Raw genomic sequence first — 19,148 nt, 5'->3', positions numbered from 1 at the left:
ATAAGTAGATTTTTCTTTTTGAACGCAATACAAAAAGGATACCCAAGGAGGACACCATCCAAAACTTTCCAGCCATCACTAACCCAGTATTTTGGGATCCAAATTTATTTTCCACTCATCTAATCCATACTTTGTTTTATTACAGTCTTTGGTAGGCTCAGAAAAAATGGAATTATATTTGTGTTCTCCATTTCTTTAGTTTCTCTCTTGACCTTTTAAAGTTCTCTACTTCACTAAAACAGCTAATCGTTGCTGTTTTCTGCTAAGGCCCTAGAAAAAACAAAATCTAAAGGTGCTTGATAAATCAAATCCATTCCTTGCTAGAAAAATCATGAGACCTTTGAATGTAGAATATGTATCATAACCAAATCAAAGACAAAAAATTAAAAGCAACTTTTCACAAGCCAGATGAGTTCATCCTACTTGTTTTTAATTACATTCAAGATTCTCTTAATACTTTTTACATATAAATTTAATATGTCCAACTACTGAAATAAAATTATGCTGTAAATTATGGTGGGAGAAACAAATCACTCAGTTCAAAGAAATTTGATTAGCAGCTTGGAAAGATGACTTTTTAAGCGGATATTTATTTATTTTTTGTCATGAGACTAATAAATGAAACACAGTATTTTGAAGATTTTCTTTCCACATGGTCAATTAAGTGTATTTTTTTACATATACACCGTAACTTAAAATGAATCCACTATTTGAATTTAACATCTTTACTTATTTTAATTTAATGCATAAAATTTTTATTTTATCTTCCCTAAGACTGATGGGGACACTTGCACACACTATAGCTGTAGTTTTATAACATGATGTTGCAACAAAGAGATTTGTTGGGATACGACTGCTGTCTCTCACATTTAATAATTCTTTACTTGCCAATAACAAAAGAAAAGGATTCTTACTTTTAAAAAAGTGTGTTTTGAAATTTAATGCTGTCCCTCTTTGGTGGGCAATTGTGGTGAGCAGAAAAATGTCAATGCAGCAAACTTAGTATTTGTTGAGGTTTCAATGGTCAGTGACATCAGAACTTGAGTAGAAGCTAGAATAATGCCTAGGTAATTTTTTTCTATGAGGATGCATGACAAAGTTTTTATTACTTATTTGAAACGTATGTATCTAACTAGAATCCCCTATCTGGAGAGAACCACCAACAATCTATACCATTCCTCTCAACCAAACAGAAAATAAGCACACACACACAAAAAAGTCCCCTTCCTCTCACCTTCAACTAGGAAACATTAATTGTATTGAATTACCCTATGAAAGCTAATATAATTTTTTGTTATGCATATACAGCTATAAATATATACATATCTATATTTGCTATAAAAATCTGTCAAAAAAACTACTATTGGTGTATTCTATTTTGAAGAGACAGTTTCTAAGTAATCTTGCCCTGAGCAATAAATGTACCATTAGTTGATCTTGCTAGCAGCAGAAAACTGTTCCAATGTAAGGGGAGGTCAGAAAAGATTTTTTTTTAAAGCAAAATGGAAGAAAACACAACTAATTTATTCTGTATTATCCTAACAAGATACAGAAGAAATGTGTTACCTAGAAATTATCTTCCCTATCAGCAATCTTAGCTTTCTGCCACTGATTATAATTATACTAAAATATCATGCAGAGGCTCAGTAAGGACTCAGGCCCTCTCTTGGGCAAGGAGCTATACGAACATGTAAAGAGACAGTCCCTGCCCAAGAGCAGCTTACAATATAGGAAGGCAAGTGATATACAAAGGGTGAGAAAAGGAGGATACAGCTAAATACAAGCAAACTTGTATATACATAAATATATTTACATTATGGCAAAATATAAAAGGCCAATCTGCCCTACCACCTAGCCGTTATTAAGTGGATGGCTGCTATTTAGAAATCCCAGCAGATGTAGATCTCAAGGAGAGATTTAAATAAAAAGAAAGTAGTGGCCTTTTGGATCAGTTCAGGGAGGGCATTCCATGCATACGGGACAGTGTGGAAGATTGTTTTATTATAAAACTGAAATTGTGCAGAGCAGCATTTTTCCAGGTCAGAGTTTAAGCTGTGTGTGAAGTTCCTAAGACAGACAGTGTGGTTATGTGAGTAACACTTGTCCATTAAGAGGACAAGTGAAATCACGGATGTAGGACTACACTGATATGTTACTTGTTACTGTTTCTCAGTGGCTGCCAGTTAGCACAGTAACTCTGAGGAGGATGATATGAAAGGGTTTGGGGAAAAAATCTGAGACAAGAAAAATGGGGTTGGATGGAGAAGAGAAGACAAAGGAAGAAATGAAGGAAATATTTTCAAATGTGTTCTTCTGATTGAAAGTTAGTTCTTTATGTGTTTGCAAGTTATCAGATAAATAACTAAAACATATACAATATTTAAACGTATGTTTGACACCATAAAATAAACTGGACCATATGCCAACATTTATAGTTATGCTATTATCTTTCACTATGGAAAGGTGAGAAACAGATTAAACAAGAGACAAAATGCTTCCCCTTACCCTTCTTCTTCCGTACTGAAGCTTGGAAATAGAAAGGGAATGAATTGTAAATCAATTCTGAAGGTAAGCCCATTTTAAATGCTAAATCCTTGACTGATTTTTGAACACAAACATTTTTCTTCTATTCTTAAGAGGTGAATCTCTCCATGCTAGCTGTGGATTGGGCATATATTTTTCAAACCACTTTAAGCATAAACATCTTGGCATAGCCCAGTTTATCAGGGTTCATACTTTGACTACAAAAAATTAGTGAGTTATAAAACTTAGATTCTGTGGCTATGCAATGTGTTTTTTTACATTAAAAATAAGCAATTTGGGCACTTATGATATATAAATGGGCTATGAAAATAGGGCATTTTAACATCCTTGGAGTTTGAAAGTGGAATGAATTGTAGACAAATTGTATTTGTCATTAGTTAATACTTTGGATTAAATTTCTTTGTAGGAGAACAACTCTCGTTGTTTACATTAGATGGGGCACCCATACACTATTATGGAGAACAGAGTAAAATATGTCAATACAAGCAGAAATAGAAGGGGTTCGGAGACAGGCAACGAAAGTGATGCGAGAGACTTCCATATGGAGAAATTGAAAAGATTAGGACTCTAGTTTAGAGAGGATACTAGAGAGGGGACAGGATAGAGATATACAGTATAATGAATGATATCAAAAGGAAGGGAATTCCTTTTTTACCCTTTCTTGCTATACAATAACAAGGGAACAGTCAATGAAATTAAAAGGCAACACATTGATAAAAGAAAATACATTTGTACATAGTACATAATTGGCGGGAAATCTTTGCTGCAAGATATCTCTGACACTGAGTTTACTAGATTTAGAAGAACTGTAGATGTCATTCACATATATAAACCTACTACAAATATTCTCTTGTACTTCAGGGCATAAGCCAACCTCTAAGCAATGGAGATTAATAAGGACATTTCCATATGAAATTTCAGTATTGTCTCCTATAAGGTTTTGTGTACCTTCTGTTCATAGCCAACGAATAATTTATGCAGTGCTAAGCAGCCTTTAAGGGAATAATGTATCTCTGGAGTGAGTTTAAACAGTACTGGGCAAAGGAAACTTGAAATTGGAGAGTTTGTTCCATCTGCATGTTAGAGTAAGGGAAGATGTACTTTGTTTTTGATTTTTTAAATGAAGGTGCAGTCATCTTACTGATGCTCAAAATATTTGTTTCTGATTAGGATGCCAATAGCCATAAAGTCCCCTGGAATAATAAGTAGGGCTGAAGAATGTTCCACCTTGAGTAGAAAACACTTGCAGCTACAAAACAAGTTTTTGAGCCAACTGAAGGATTGCTCTTTCCTGGAGGAGTTCTTTCCAGTGCTCCTACGCTAAAAGAATGATGTGATTATCCTGCTCTCACACACAGACTTTCTTTCAGCTTGCTGTCACTGAGCACGTGCAGGTGTAAATAGCAGTGAAGCTGTGGTTGCATATGTAGCAGCAGCAGAGATATGGCTAAGCTGTCCTGTGCACCTATGGGGTTCAGGAGAGTTTGCACTTCACACAGCTAAGCCGTGCCTGTTCTGCGACTGCCTGTGCTACCACGGTAATGCTGCTGTTTATATTTGTGCTGGCACAAGCATGTGTCTGCAAGCAGGGGAATCACATGCTTATATTATAGTGCAGATGTTGCGTACAATATGACAATAGAACTGTAAAGAGGTAGAAATATAGGAATCTTGTCAGGCTTCACAGTGACATGGAAGACTCTGGCAGTGGGTGAGTAGGAGGGCTGCCTAAAGAAAAATTACTTCTGGAATATTTGCATGAAAACAAGAATGGTTTCAAATTAAACAAAATTTTAATATTCTATGAAGGAAAAGAGTCTCAAACGCTGGAGGAAAACATTGGTAATTAACAGATAATTAAAAACTTGCATTCAAATAACTAAGGTTATGACAAAAATAATTAATGCTGTGAAAATCTGAGATCTGTACAACCCCTTCCATGACCAAACTAATAGAGCATAATCCTTTGTTTTGGATTGGTTGTAATATGATCCAGAATAATTAGGGCCCTAGTCAGCACCCCCTTTCTGATCAAAACTCTCACTTTCAGACAGAGAGAGATTGCATCCCCATAAAATTAGTGCTTTCAAATGGATCACCTTTATTTTATTAATGTGGTTAATTATCTAAAAGACTTGATTCCTTTAATCTGACTTTCATCTGAATGGACGTTAATTAATGGCTAAAATACAATGATTATGAAACCTGTATTGTTAAATTCCTGCAGGATCATAGTAAGAGAAAGAAGAGACCTAAGAGATGACCAACTATGTTACTATGCGCGAGTGACATAATTCCTTTGTATAAAATACATCAGATGATAATCTTAAACTGTAGCCATATAGCCATATCTTATCATTTAATTCTGTCTTTTGCAAATACTATCAGATCATAACATTTTTTTAGTCTAGACTACTGAAGTACCACTTTTCTTCTGACCTCACAGGAAATAAAAATACATTCCTTTCTTCCTGCCATGTAGACTTAATCAGAAATCCCAAGCAGTTATACAAATCTATAGTATACAACGCTCTGTTGAGAAAACTCCATTTACATCATTCAGCAGAATTAGCCAACCAAAGACTAAATGTTCATCACTTTTAGAAATACAAAGTTAACAGAATATTCTATTATGTTTGTGTTCAAACATAAAAGTCAATATTTACAGATTAGAAAATCTAATGAGGACTAGTTGCAGTTGAAGGTGTAATGCTTTAACAACTGTCAACTTTTCAACAGTGGCTTCTGGCAGCTTACCTTTATCCACTAATGAGAGGCCACAGAAATTTAAAATAAAACAATATTAGATGAACTGAAAGATTAAAAAGCAAGCTAATAAAATATGATACAGCATTACTGGGCAAACTTGGATGATGCATAAAAATGTATCAACATTCTCTTGCAGAGCAGTAAAGGCACACATTTTAAAAAATCACTCATGCAAATCATGCATATTTTGAACTCTCCAGAGATGCAGCATTCCTGAAACTTTTCTGTATCATGTACTGTAAAAGGTGCAGTTCGTTTAAAATAACTTTAAAGTTTTCTTATATCCCCATTATCTCAGCATGCTTGTTAAAAAATACTTTCTTACCAAGCTCTTCAAGCTCTGAGGTCATTGACTTAGACCGCAAGGTCAATGCAGTGGTTGGCGCTCGCTTTGGAGGTGGTGGGGCTTTGCATTAAATAAAAGGATATACAGTATAAGTAAATATACATCTCAAAAGCATTGTATATTCACATATACACATTGTTAGATAAAAGTAAATCACATAGATTTTTAAAATCTATAAAAATGTGCATTCAATTTCCCATATATTCATAGCAGCAGTATCAAATGCATATACACAATTTCTTTTGGGGGTAGGAAACAAAACATACAGTATGCCATCTGAAGGCTTTGGGAGCTTTTCAGCTATTGCATTTTTAACAATTTTTGGTTTTACTGTTAGTCAAAAAAATTAAACTTAGAATGATATACATTAAAAATCTTTAAGCTACATATTTATTCACCTGTGTTTTTAATTTTTTTCACTTGTACCTATCATATTGTGTATGGACACATGTAAAAAAAAAAAAAAACTAAGGACAGTCCACTTCATAATCATGTGTCATCTTTTCAGGTAGTAGCAGCTCAGGGACACACTTTGCCCTGAGGGTCAGCGCAGGCTCTGAGAAAAAGGAATTCCAAATTTCAGTAACCTCCAGTGAAGTTACCTGTCCCTCAATTCCAATGACTATTAATCATAGGGCACAATCGAATCTCAGTGGTCGTGATAGCGAAAGAGATGGTTCCTTAGTTTACTAGGAGCCAAATCACGTAGGTCTTTAAACATTTATGCAAACAGCTACTTTGCAGTCTTTGGAACAGGGATGTAAGTTAACATTGTTAGAGAAGCAGAGCATCAGATTTTTTTGCACCATGGATAGCTTCCAAGTATTTTTCATGGAGTGCTGCTCTATAAAGCAGCACTCCATGAAATAACCTCTATCTGGAGATCATTAAAGATAGTCACATGTCATAGAGAAACTCTGTTATGACAAATGTAGATAACCAGGAACTTGTGGGGACACCAGCAGCAATCCAGGATCCTGAAGTGTCCCAAACTATAAAGCACCTTGGCAGAGCAGCAAACCAAACAGGGAGACAGACAAAATTCATGCCATATTCTCTAGATATAGTAGCATCCCCTACATCCTATCCGAATCAAGATTAATTCACAAAAGACTACATAGATATAAGTCTAATTTCAGTATATGGGTTGCTGTTATTGAGCCTTCTGTCAATTAATTAGGAAAGTAAAGACATAGCACTGTCCAGGCCTTTGATATATATGCAGCTGTGTCATGCACAATAGGCCTCACTGTCTCCTCCAGTAGCCTTACAGATATTGCTGAATGAAAACCAATCTGTTCAAGTCTGCACAAGAGACATGTAAGGTGGTCCCTTGGCCTTTTTGTCCATCTCCAGGAGGATATCAGCCAGAGATATCTGGATAGTCTCCGTACAATTCCCAAACCAAGACCATAGTTAACAGGGATCAAAGAAATCTGTGGTCTCCAGGTGATTTGAATGTTGCCTTGTCGTCATGGTCTAAATAATATTGTCCCCCAAAAGGGGGTTGTGTAATAAAGATGCTAATTGGCAGCATCAAGAGAGAGTTCACTGAATAGAGAATACTGACTGCTTGGCTTGAGGAAAGCTAGCAACCACCAGTTCTTCTTTAGGGACGTGTCAACATTCACAAATGTACACGTTCCTTTTATTTATCAGCAGAAAACATAACCAGTGTCACTATAAAGAAACATTAGATTTGTCTGGAACATAGCAGTAAGTAAAGCAATTCTATGAAGAATGACATTTTTTTTTAAATAAACGAAGAATTGAGTAATTGGGTAAGATTTATTTGGGTCACTATATTTTCTTTTTTAGGTATTCTAATTTTTAAAAATCTAAATGTCCAATGGATTATTTAAAAAGCAAGGTAAATGGAATGTGGTTCTTCAAATGCATCTTTAGTCTTTGAACAGAAATTCATGTAGGAGGACTGGTATCCATTGGCTCAATCTCTTCTACTCAAAGACTAGTACAGGCATGACTAAAATATGCAGCATACAAAAGTTCAACAGTGTTGACAGAATATGTGGGGGAGAGCTGATCTTTATAAGATAGGATTACCAAAAGGAGACCTCAGCTGTCAGATCAGATCAATTTGGACCATCCATATTAGGAGCAGAAAAGTTAGCATTGAAGAGAGCAGCAACAATATTGCCTGATTAATGCAAATTATGTGCATCCAGTGGCTCTGAACAAGTAGCTACTATAGTTCCTGGTTGAGAAAACTTTAGGTATGTTTGATCAAGTACAATAACAAAGTAATTTGGGAAGATTCAATACCAAAAAAAAAAAAAAGAATACAAAGAACTGTTACAACTCTCATGGGTAAAGTCTAATTTCAGTACATGGGTTGGTGCACATTAATCCTCATTAAAACTAAAGGAATTAACATAAATACTTGACTTATGTTAATCTAATAGGAATTTATGCTTTTGTATTAAAAAGATCCCATTTAGTAGCCAGATACTGAATTCTGAAAGCAGCTTTGCTGCATCTGAAGCTATACCAGGTTATCCTAAAATATCTGCTCTCTTACTGAAGCAGAAACTTTTCCCTTCTTCACAGGTAGTAAAGGAGGTGAGCACAACACTCTTTCCTCCACTAAAAACTGAGGGATCGAGCCTCTTTTTCCTTGGTTAGCGTGGTGATCACTTCCCATCCAGTTTCAATCTGTTATAACCAGTGGGCATCTCAAAATATATTGTCTTTCTTATCAACATGTCAGTCTAAACATTTTAGTGCTTCATTTTCTTATATTCACAGATGCAGTATTTTCAAACTCAATCAACATTACAATTCTCATGGACTTTTATAGGAGCCTGACTCCAAGCCCAAGCCTAAGCTCAAACACGTTTTTAAAATCTCAGCCTTTGTGCACATGGCTTTAAGTAAGGGATAGATTTCTTTTCATCTCCCTCAAATATTCTGACGAACTCTGAATATAGATTCTGAAAACACTGCAGAAAGATCTAGGAAGATGAACTTTAATCGTAAACATGACAAGAATTAACTATATCTTTTTCTTCACGTATCTATAAATGAAATCTGTTCTTTTTCTTCAGCAAATATAAATAGCTTGTAGATTACATAGTAGAATGCTGTTGCATAGTTAAGATGAAGAATATATAATTTAACAGCAATTAAAATAATGTAAATAGTCTCCACCAAAATCTTGTTTTCCTTAGATCAGCACCAGAAAAAAAAATTCAGGCAGCACAGAGGGAAAAAAAATATATGTACCTTTCTTTCTAGCTGTATCATCTGGATCAAGATTCCTGGTTACTGTGACAACCTTAAGAACTAGGTGATTACCCCCTTGTCGAATCATGTTCACCACCTGCCTGTGGCCAACTTTCACTACATTCTCATTGTTAACCTACAAGAAAAAAAAGACCTTATTTTAGATCAGCATTAGAAAAAAATATTCTTTCAGTTTTAAAAATAGGAGGAGCAGTTACAGAAAGTTACAGAATGTCTATATTTTAAACTAAGGAAAATCCATTACAAAAATGAAAGTCAACTGATATTGCAACAGGAAAAATATAAACTGGATCTTAAAATACATGCATGATTCCTTTATTTCCACAGTTATCCATGAGATCAGAAGGAAGATATTTGGGTTAGTTCAGATTTAAATAGAACATCACTAGTTTTCCTCTATAAAGTACAAAGAGCAGAAGTATTGATTTTCTTAAGATGACTGTTTACTTCTACATTACTTGCAAATATTTATGTCTACTGTTTTTTCTTTCATATGCTCAACAGGGTATTTAAAGGGTTCTCACTTCTGTTCCTATCCAGGATATAATTCAATGTCACCCTTGTGAAGAATTCTGACTTTTAATAGGCTCTTATTTTATTTTATGCTCTTCTCTATTTGCTTTTTCAGTGCTCTGCCCTTTCCCTAGCTCTGCATGAGCCCAAAGTAACAGCAGCAACGACAGCAGGGCTGGCAGAGTCCAAAAGCTTTTTCACAGAAAAGCAGAGAACAGCAAGTTAGCTATTGTATAACTTTAACCCACTACAACTGTCTAAACTATAGCTCATGTCCACGAGCTGTAGACTCTGCCACTGTGTGTATGTGATCTTGGACAAGTCATTTCGACTACTCTGTGCCTCAGTTTCTTTATTTATAAAACAGAGGCTATAGAACACTTATCTTTGGAAAGCACTGATATCTTTTGATGAGAAGTGAAATATTAGTGTAAAATATAATCATACTGTAAAACTATTGGATCTCTGATTTTGGAATTAACCTTTAAGATTTATTTTTATGTGTCTGTGTTCTATGGCTATCTGCCTTACCGAATGGAACGGATTTACCCCAGAGCTGTCATTAATGAAACTGTATTGAAACTGTTCAAAAATTATTCAGAATGTCAAATGTCACTGACATTAACAATTAATGAAGCAGTATATTTTACATAATCTCACATTTTAGGGTGCTGATTTTGTACAATATGCTAGTGAACTACCTCACATATGAAGTATGAGACGCATTACATGTGGAATCATGAATCAACATTATAAATTTTTAATGGTAGGAAGGTGCTCTCCACTTGATATCCGTCAGCAACTGTGATAGAGCATAAACAATGGCTCAGCTTCTGCATATGGCCAAATCATAACAGCCACCAGACACCATTTTCTTATACTCCTGTCTATATCCATATTCCACCCCTTAAACTTACCAAATAGCCATTTTTATACACGAAAACAAGATGCAAATGGGGTACAATTAAGTTCCACACATTTTAAGATATTTCAGTTAACTCAATGTTAATTGAAGGTGAGCAGTTAGATTTCTTTGAAGACATATTGGACTCTCATTTTTATTACTGTACTTACATCATAGTAGGGTAGGAAGAAACTACCTGTCATATTGGTGTGGGGAAAGATGTGCATAGAGAGAACAGATTTCAGTGGTTACATGTACCCACAGTCAACTCTTTGGGAGCCAGAGTGTGCTGGATGCTGCCCTGCACTGCTGCCTCTAAGGCAGCCAGCTCCCTGGGAGCTCGTTTAAAAGCCGGCTCCAGGAGCGTACTGGCTCACACCTGCCAGCCCTGCTCCTGGAGAACTGGCTGCCACCTTGCGCTCCTGCCTCTTGATACAGAGACAGCAGCATGGGGTAGCAGTTGGCTCCCTGGGAGTGGCAGGAGCCTGTATGTAACCCTTCACGGTAACCGACAAGCCCAGGCTTATCAGTTAACTGTGTAAATAGTTATCCTATTACATCCCTACTCTGAATCTGTTCTAATTCTGCAGTCTCCTTTTGGCAATGGAGTGACCAGTACTGCACATAGTATTCCAGATGAAGCTGCACCACTAATTTATTTAGCTGGATAGAAAAATGATTTTCTGAAGTGGGAAAATAGAATCATTTTCCTAGGCTTTTCCCACCATTTTGATTTCTTTCTTTCTGAAGTCTGCATATTGTCAGTCTCTGTGGCTTAATGTAACATGGACAGTCTATCCTGACTTACCTTCAAAATTATCGGCACCATTATGTGAACATTTACGTTAGTATCTGAAAAATGTTGATTTGAATCTTACATGATCTCTTAGTTGTTTAAATTATCACAAATGTCAGCAAATGTAGACAGGAGGTTGTGTAAATGAAACAAAATTACACACTCCTCTATGCATGCACATTTTGTAATTATCTTTAACAGATCTACATATACAAATCAGGGTGGATGAAAATCAGTAGTTTAAAAGAAATTTGAAATTGACAAGCTATATTAAGATTTAAGCTTGTTCTAAAATATTAAACTAAATATGAAAATATTAAGCAGCACATTTGCTGCCAAGCCCACAGGACTATGTTAATGTGAACCAGGCACTTTTTAATTTATACTATTGGGTATACAAGAACAGTTATACCCCAACGCTTAAGTGTGTGCTGCAACTCAGATTCATGTCATCTGCACTGCAGTGCTGTGTAGACAAGCCTAAGACCAGGGCAATAATTTTAGATGGGGGCCACTTCAAGATTTTGGAAAGTAGTTGAGGGCTACACTCTTCCATGATATAAATGGAGGAAGTGCAGGGCCTAGGATAGAGGTTGGGTGCAGAAGGGAGAGTGGGGTTTGGGAAGGAGTTTGGGTGAAGGAGGCAGTTGTGACCTAGGGCAGAGGATTGGGGTGCAGGGTTTTGGAATGTGACCTAGGGTATGGGCTGGAGTACAGAAGTTTGGGTTGTGACCTAGGGTAGGAGAGTATTGTGATCTGGGGCAGGGAACTGGGGTGTCAGATCTGGGAGAGAGTATGTGTGCATGAGAGGGACAAAGGGTTTGGGTATGTTGATTGGGTAGGGGGGGAAGAGGGCTGGGGAAGGAAGGGAAGGGCTGGGGTGCCAGAGGCAGTCTCTGTTCAGGAGACTTAGCAGCCAGCAACCCTACCTGCCTTCCTGCCGCGCTAAATGCTTGCCGAGCTTAAAACGTTTCTCAGCTAGCCAGCCAGTTAGCTAGCCAACCAGCCAGCCTGCCTGCCTACCCCATGCCTGCACAGGCTGCAGGGCCATGTGCTTGTGTGAATAACTATGAGCTGGAGGAGACGGGGGCATGGTGCTTTGCATGCTGCCTGATATTCAAACAAGGTAGCTCCCATTGTCCAGTTTCTGGCCAGAAACTGGACAATGTGATCATGTTGGGGGTGGAGGCAGTGCCTGAAGCCCTTCCTTCCGGGATCACAGCCACTTTTCTGAGAGGTATGTGGATGTGGTGAAGCAAACAGTGAACCTGTCTGGACCCTCCCTGCTGGATCCAGTGGCTTGGCAGGCTGAATCCAGCCCGCGGGCCATATTTTTCCCAGGCCTGCCCAAGACTCAGGCATGTCGAACTACATACTCTGCAATTGACATTCCTTATGGAAATATCATAACAAAATTAGTCCCATAGTACTGAACTTTCGAAAGGATGATTTTAACAATGGCAACTAAGAACTCAGAACTAAGAACTACTTTTCAGAATTTGAAAATGAACTAGACACTAATTCAAGACTGACCACATATTTACTAAACTTGTTCTCTCTCCAGGGGAATGTGTCCTCTGTAGAATACCTCATGCTACTTTTATATGATTAAAACACAACTTCCTTATATTAAATCATTAGAAATATCCAGAAGTTATGTTATTTAGTGGGACGTCATGAATTTTTTGGAACCATGGAATGTTATCCATGTGGGTACCAATAACCTGATTACACTTCAGGTAAGTATTTTAAATGTTAAGTGTCCATAAGTGCAGAATTTGGATTCTGTATAAAAGCAAAAGTTACTTTAAACAATACACTCAAATAAAGAGGAGTTGGGACAAACCTGCAAGTCATATGGGAATTGGATTCTCACTTTTTATCCTGAATATATATTCGTAGAGTTTAGAGGCCAGACGGGATTATCAGACCATTTAATTCTATGGTGGTCAACATGTGGCCTGCAAATGGCCCACTGGGGTTCCACCTGCAGCTTGTGTACCCTACCTCAATCCCCTTTCCCCATGTACCTCTCATGCATTGGGGCACTGAAGCCCTGCACTCCCTCCTCTTCCCCCTCACTCCCAGAACTTTCAGCGTACCATGTATTTGCGCTCTGCCCCTACTTCTCCCCCTCCCTCCCAGAGCTTAAATGCTGCAAATCAGCTGTTCTGGGAGGGATGAGAAGGAGTGGGGACGGAGCGCAAATCAGTGGATTCATGGCTCTCCAAAAGTGCTGGGAAGGAGGGGGAGAAGTAGGACATGTGGGGCTTTGGTATCCCAGGATGGACAGGGGTTGCGTGATCCACAAGTTGCCCACCACTGGATCATGTGCCCCATGGAGATGAAGGACAGCCACTTATGCAGCCCACTCACTAGTCTTCGTTTCCCAGTTATCCTTGTTTTGAGCCCAAGATCTTGTGTTTGAATAAAGCATACGCCTTTAATGCTCCAAATGGGCAAATTTGTGCCTCACCACCTTTTTATCCCATTGTACACATGCGTTGTCAGTCCTGATCAATTTTGATATTATCAGTGTCAAACTAGGATTACCCATTGTTTCATTTACCTAAGATCCAAGGCCCTATCTGAAGTATTAGTTTCTAACCCAGGCTTCAGTTCACTGACTTTACATGTGTAAAGAAATTGCACCAAGAATGTGGCCTTGAACAAGGTACGGCAGCATTAGCATACTTAGTGAAGATTTGTAACAAATCCGTAAGAATCTGAATAGTGATGGGTCAGTGGGGATCTCTTGTAGAGCCTTTGGCCAAAGACCAACCCTCAAGTAATCTCATAGTTAAAAGTGGGTCACAAGGATGTGAGTAACTTTTTCTCTTTCTACATGATGCTGGACAAAAGTTCATAAATGATCAATAATGCCAGACATGTCAGAGACACCATTTAAGACACACAAATATCAAACAAGCCTTTTTTAAAAAAAGAAAACTGACAGGTGTTAAGAAGCATCCACACACATCTCTTTCAATGCCCTCCAAAATTAACAAACACTTTTCAGAGCAAACTAAAACATGCATTAAAAAGGTCTGACCTTAATATACTCTCTAAAAAACCAAGCATCTATCACTACTAATCACAGGAAAGTTTTGAGCAAAACCCTATTCAAAGTTATTATGATTTGGAGGAAAAAGGAGACCCATTCCTATTTAATACAATCTGTCCCATTGCTTTGTCAAAAAAAGAAAAAAAAAAAAGAAAAAACCACCAAGAAAAAAATCCCCAACCCAAAACAGAAATATACTCTTGAACTTTTCAGATATTGAATGAGGTAAATTGCAACCACTTTGCTGAAAATATATTTATTTTCTGGTAAGTTACCAGGCAGGGAACCATTTTAGTTAAAAGTTTCAACCAAGTGGCCAGATTAGGTACCCCTAACATTGCCCTGTGTTTACTCATACAGATGCCTTCTTACTTATATGAGAAAAGATAGTTGAAAATATATGCCCTGAAAATCCAGCTCTATCGTGTAACTGGTGGGGTTCCCTCACTTCAGTGTTGGAGAGACAAGACTGTCAAAACTGAACAGTTATGAGGGAGATGTTGGCTGCAGTATTTATTATTTTTTATTTAAGAGATGACTGAAGGAACATGACAAAAGCTTGTATAAAATTTCTTACACCTTCCTATCATCTGGTACTGGCTAATGTCTGAGCCAAGGTATTGATTTAGCTGCACCACTTGCAGGGTAACTCTTGAGTTCCTAAATATATTTATGAAACAAAATAAATGTCTTACTTCCTAAGAAGCTTCCATTTTTAAACTCAAGAAGCCAATTTGTCATTAAAAATGTGTTTTTGTAATGGAAGATCTATATGGTGCATTTACTTTTTTTTTTTTTTTTTTTTTGGTGGTAATTTGGAGTTTCTTCTTTTAGAAGAGTCAAAGTCAGTGCTGATTTGAATACGCCCCCTAATGTTTTCAGAAAAAAAGTTAAGAGTTACAATAAATCAACAGAATATTAATCAAACATATGCACACTTTACTATAGAAAGTGATAAATGGCACCATCTGTTGGCATCATTATGTGCAATGATGTTATTTAACATTTGGAGCAGGAACAAATTTATACAAGGCATATTTTTCAAAACTGCCTCAGATTCAATGTATAATTGAATGTATAGAATGGATTTGTTAAAGGGTCACAGCTACATGACATTAAAAAGCTGTTGAAACAAAAATTATTACAAGAATAAAGATGCTGAAAGGGGGCATACGGGTACTTTGCTTCTAGAAAGTGATGGAAGCACATGACATGTTTAAACCCATAGCAGAATCAACCCACAAGTGTCGCAAATCCATCATCATCACCACCACGCTCCATAGGGAGATCTTATAGACTCTTATAGACTCTTATAAAGCCACTGTAATTAATGACAAAACAACACTGACTTCAATAGGGCCAACATTTCACCCCTTATTTGCTGTCACACTGCAGCCATTTACATTTGTGCAGTTAATGTAAAGTGAATTTAAAACAGTATCAAATCAGAATGGTGGTATTTTACACCCACTATCCTATGGTGAACACAACAGAAAATCTGTTTAAAACATTGATCACCATGGATGAAAATAGAGTACTTTCCAACTATCACACAATTATACTATTATTTATTTATACAACTTTAAAACAATAAATACATAGTGCTATCATTGAATTGTACTGCTGCCAAATTATAGCGATAGATAGACAGACAGAGACAGAGACAAACACTCTTCCCAATAATTTTAATTTGATGTTATCCCTGTAGCACTTCTGCAGGTACAAATAATTTAGTGATAGCGCGTCTCTGCTTCTATATTAAAGTTTTTGCAATGAATAATTCCAGATGACTACTGCACTCCAGAAGAATTGATTAAAATGTGGATCTGGGTATTAAATTTAAATTGTTATTTTGAAATGTAACATGTTTTTTCTTTGTTTCACTTTTTTAAAAAAAAAATCTATATAAAAATTATGGTGTTTTCAAACTCTGTTTATTTGTTGTCTGTGGATTTTGTAAAAATATATTAAGCAAGCATCATGAGGCAAAGTACTCTTGGGATTATTAAAGAAACATATTATTTTGAATTTGTATATTTCAGTATTGAATGCTAAATCTGCACAATCAACATGTGATACTTCAGAGATGACAAGGCTATTGGAGGGGGCTATTGGACATAAAAGATAGATATGGATTCTAACTGTGACTTAAAACAACTTTAGAAGATGCAGATGAAAGTTTGATGGAGTGCTGTAAGACATCGTTCAACAATAGCAATAAAACCAGACATTTACATTACAACAAATTAGCTTCACTAACAGAAAAATAAAACCATGCATTTCCACAGGAACACAAGATGTATATGGCCACATGTCAGCTACCATGAATGCATCCATTCTACTGAGGGTAACCAGGTGTCCAGTTTTTAATCGGAATGCCCAGTTGAAAAGGGACTCTGGTGATTTTGGTCAGCATCACCAACTGGGCTGTTAAAAGTCCAGTCAGTGGTGTGGCAGGGTTAAGGCAGGCTGTTTTTCATCTGTTCTCGCACTGCGCTGTGCCCCAGAAGTGACCAGCAGGTCTGGCCCCTAGGCAGGGGCCACTGGACATATCTCCACACTCCCACTGGCTGAACATCTGGGGCAGTGCCTGCAGGCAAGAGCAGAGTGCAGAGCCTCTTGGCTCCTTCCTCCCCAGTCTAGATGCCAGGCCTTCTGGCTGCTTCCAGGGCACAAAGCAATGTGAATTCAGGCAGGGAGATGACCAGGAGCTATCAGCAGTAAGCCCGTGACTAGGGGTGTCAACATGTAGAGGACTATACGATTAACCAGACTTACGGGTTAATCTTATTGACTACATGCACACACACCCCTCCCCCCAACCCGTTGCTGCCTCTGTATCAGGGGGAGGAAATAGAAGCCGGTGCCCATGAGGAGCTAGCTTAAAAGCCGGCTCCTCATGAGCAATGGATCTATCCGCTCCCTCCACCCCTCTCTGATAGAGAGGCAGCAGTATGGAAGGTGAGGTAGGCAGGCTGGAGCAAATACATGTGGAGAACCAGCTTTCAAGCCAGCTCCCCATGCGTATCAGCTTTGCAAACTCGCTTGCCCCCCACCTTGCTGCCTCCTACAGAGGTGGGGAGGGGGGCTGTCAGGAGCCAGTGCTGGGGGGAGTTGGCTTAAGAGCTGGCTGGCCCCCAGCACTGGCTCTATGGTGCCACCTGCCCCACCCCGTGGGGGAGGGGGTGTGTGCAGGGGAGGCTGCTCTGTCTGTGGGGGATCCGAGCTCCTCATGGACAGAGGCTGCTCCATATCCCACGGAGCAGCCTCTGTCCATGGGGAGTTTGCACCCTGCCCTGCTGCCTCTGTCCACGAGGGGAGCTGGTTTTTAAACTGGGTCCCACCTGCCTCCCTGCACTGCTGCCTCTGATACAGAGGCAGCATTGCAGAGTGGTAGGAGGCTCCCAGTGAGTGGGGCCTGGAGTGTACTGGCTGCCAGCCCTGACCCCAGGGACAATATTTTGTGCAGTTACGTGACTATTCAATTATCCAATATTAACATCTCATCTTGTGACTTAGAATCATAGAATCATAGAACTGGAAGGGACCTCAAGAGGTCATCAAGTCCAGCCCCCCGCCCTCAAGGCAGGACCAAGCTCCATCTACACCATCCCTGACAGATGTCTATCTAACCTGTTCTTAAATATCTCCAGAGAGGGAGATTCCACCACCTCCCTTGGCAATTTATTCCAATATTTGACCACCCTGACAGTTAGGAATTTTTTCCTAATGTCCAATCTAAACCTCCCCTGCTGCACTTTAAGCCCATTACTCCTTGTCCTGTCCTCAGAAACCAAGAGGAACAAATTTTCTCCTTCCTCCTTGTGACACCCTTTTAGATATTTGAAAACCGCTATCATGTCCCCCCCCCCAATCTTCTTTTTTCCAAACTAAACAAGCCCAGTTCACGAAGCCTGGCTTCATAGGTCATGTTCTCTAGACCTTTAATCATTCTTGTCGCTCTTCTCTGTACCCTTTCCAATTTCTCCACATCTTTCTTGAAATGTGGCGCCCAGAACTGGACACAGTACTCCAGCTGAGGCCTAACTAGTGCAGAGTAGAGCGGCAGAATGACTTCACGAGTTTTGCTTACAACACACCTGTTGATACAACCTAGAATCATATTTGCTTTTTTTGCAACAGCATCACACTGTTGACTCATATTCAACTTGTGGTCCACTATGCAAACTTAATAAGCCCTCCAAACCTGGAACACTCTCCTGTACCTCAAACCCCTCATCCCTAGCTCCACCCAGAATCTCCACCCCAATACCCAGCCCAGACCCCACTCCCTGAACCCTGGCTCCACCCCAAAGCCCTCACTCCCTACTACATCCCAATCACCTGCTTCAGCCCACAATTCTGTCCTCTACTCCCAATCCTTCAACTTCACCTCACAACCTACAGCCCCTTTCTGCGTCCCAACCACATCTCCAGTCCCACCCCAAATCCAGCACCCCTTCACATACCCTAACTCCCTCATTCCCAGCCCCACCCTCCAGCCAGAGTCTGTGCCCCCTCCCATAGCCCAACTGCTTGCCACTTCACAGAGCCCCTTGAACCCTTTATTCATGTCCCATCCCCAGAGCCTATGCCCCCAATTAGAGCCCTGAGCCCTTCCTGAACTCCAATTCCCAGTGAAAGGGAGGGGGGGGGGAGTGTGACCCATCAAGAGAGGGGAAATGTAGTGAGCACAGAGCAGGGCCACAAGGAGTGAGGCAGAGGGCATGGCAAAAGTGTTTGGTTTTGGGGGATCAGAAAGTTGTCATCTCTAATCCTACTGTATCATTGTGGGTGTAGCTCTGCTGTCAATTACACGGTGAAAACTCAAACAACTGAAAATTTAGAAAAGGAGATGTGTACAATGGCTCCCTTTACATTTATAATTTGCTTTAGGTAACTGATGTAGTGGAGGGGAGTAGCTGATCAAAATACAAGATGGTCCTGT

At 38.9% G+C, this 19,148-nt stretch overlaps 1 protein-coding gene across 12 annotated transcripts in view; it reads right to left on the bottom strand.

Moving 5' to 3' along the window:
* SHANK2 (SH3 and multiple ankyrin repeat domains 2) overlaps positions 1-19,148 on the bottom strand; it is a 690,873-nt gene that overhangs the window by 46,113 nt on the left and 625,612 nt on the right. For 11 of the 12 annotated variants that reach the window (XM_075927699.1, XM_075927698.1, XM_075927691.1 and 8 more), the window contains 2 exons: positions 8,903-9,038; positions 5,639-5,719 (listed from right to left, as the gene is read on the bottom strand). In XM_075927699.1, coding sequence (XP_075783814.1) covers positions 5,639-5,719; positions 8,903-9,038 — 217 coding nt within the window. The remainder of the gene's footprint in view (positions 1-5,638; positions 5,720-8,902; positions 9,039-19,148) is intronic. The other variant, XM_075927697.1, reaches the window with a different exon arrangement.

This window comes from Pelodiscus sinensis, chromosome 4, assembly GCF_049634645.1.
Source record: "Pelodiscus sinensis isolate JC-2024 chromosome 4, ASM4963464v1, whole genome shotgun sequence".
In the NCBI taxonomy this organism is placed as follows: Eukaryota; Metazoa; Chordata; order Testudines; family Trionychidae; genus Pelodiscus; species Pelodiscus sinensis.
The sequence above is the reverse complement of the archived record's forward strand: the minus strand, read 5'-3'. Positions and strand labels throughout refer to the sequence as shown.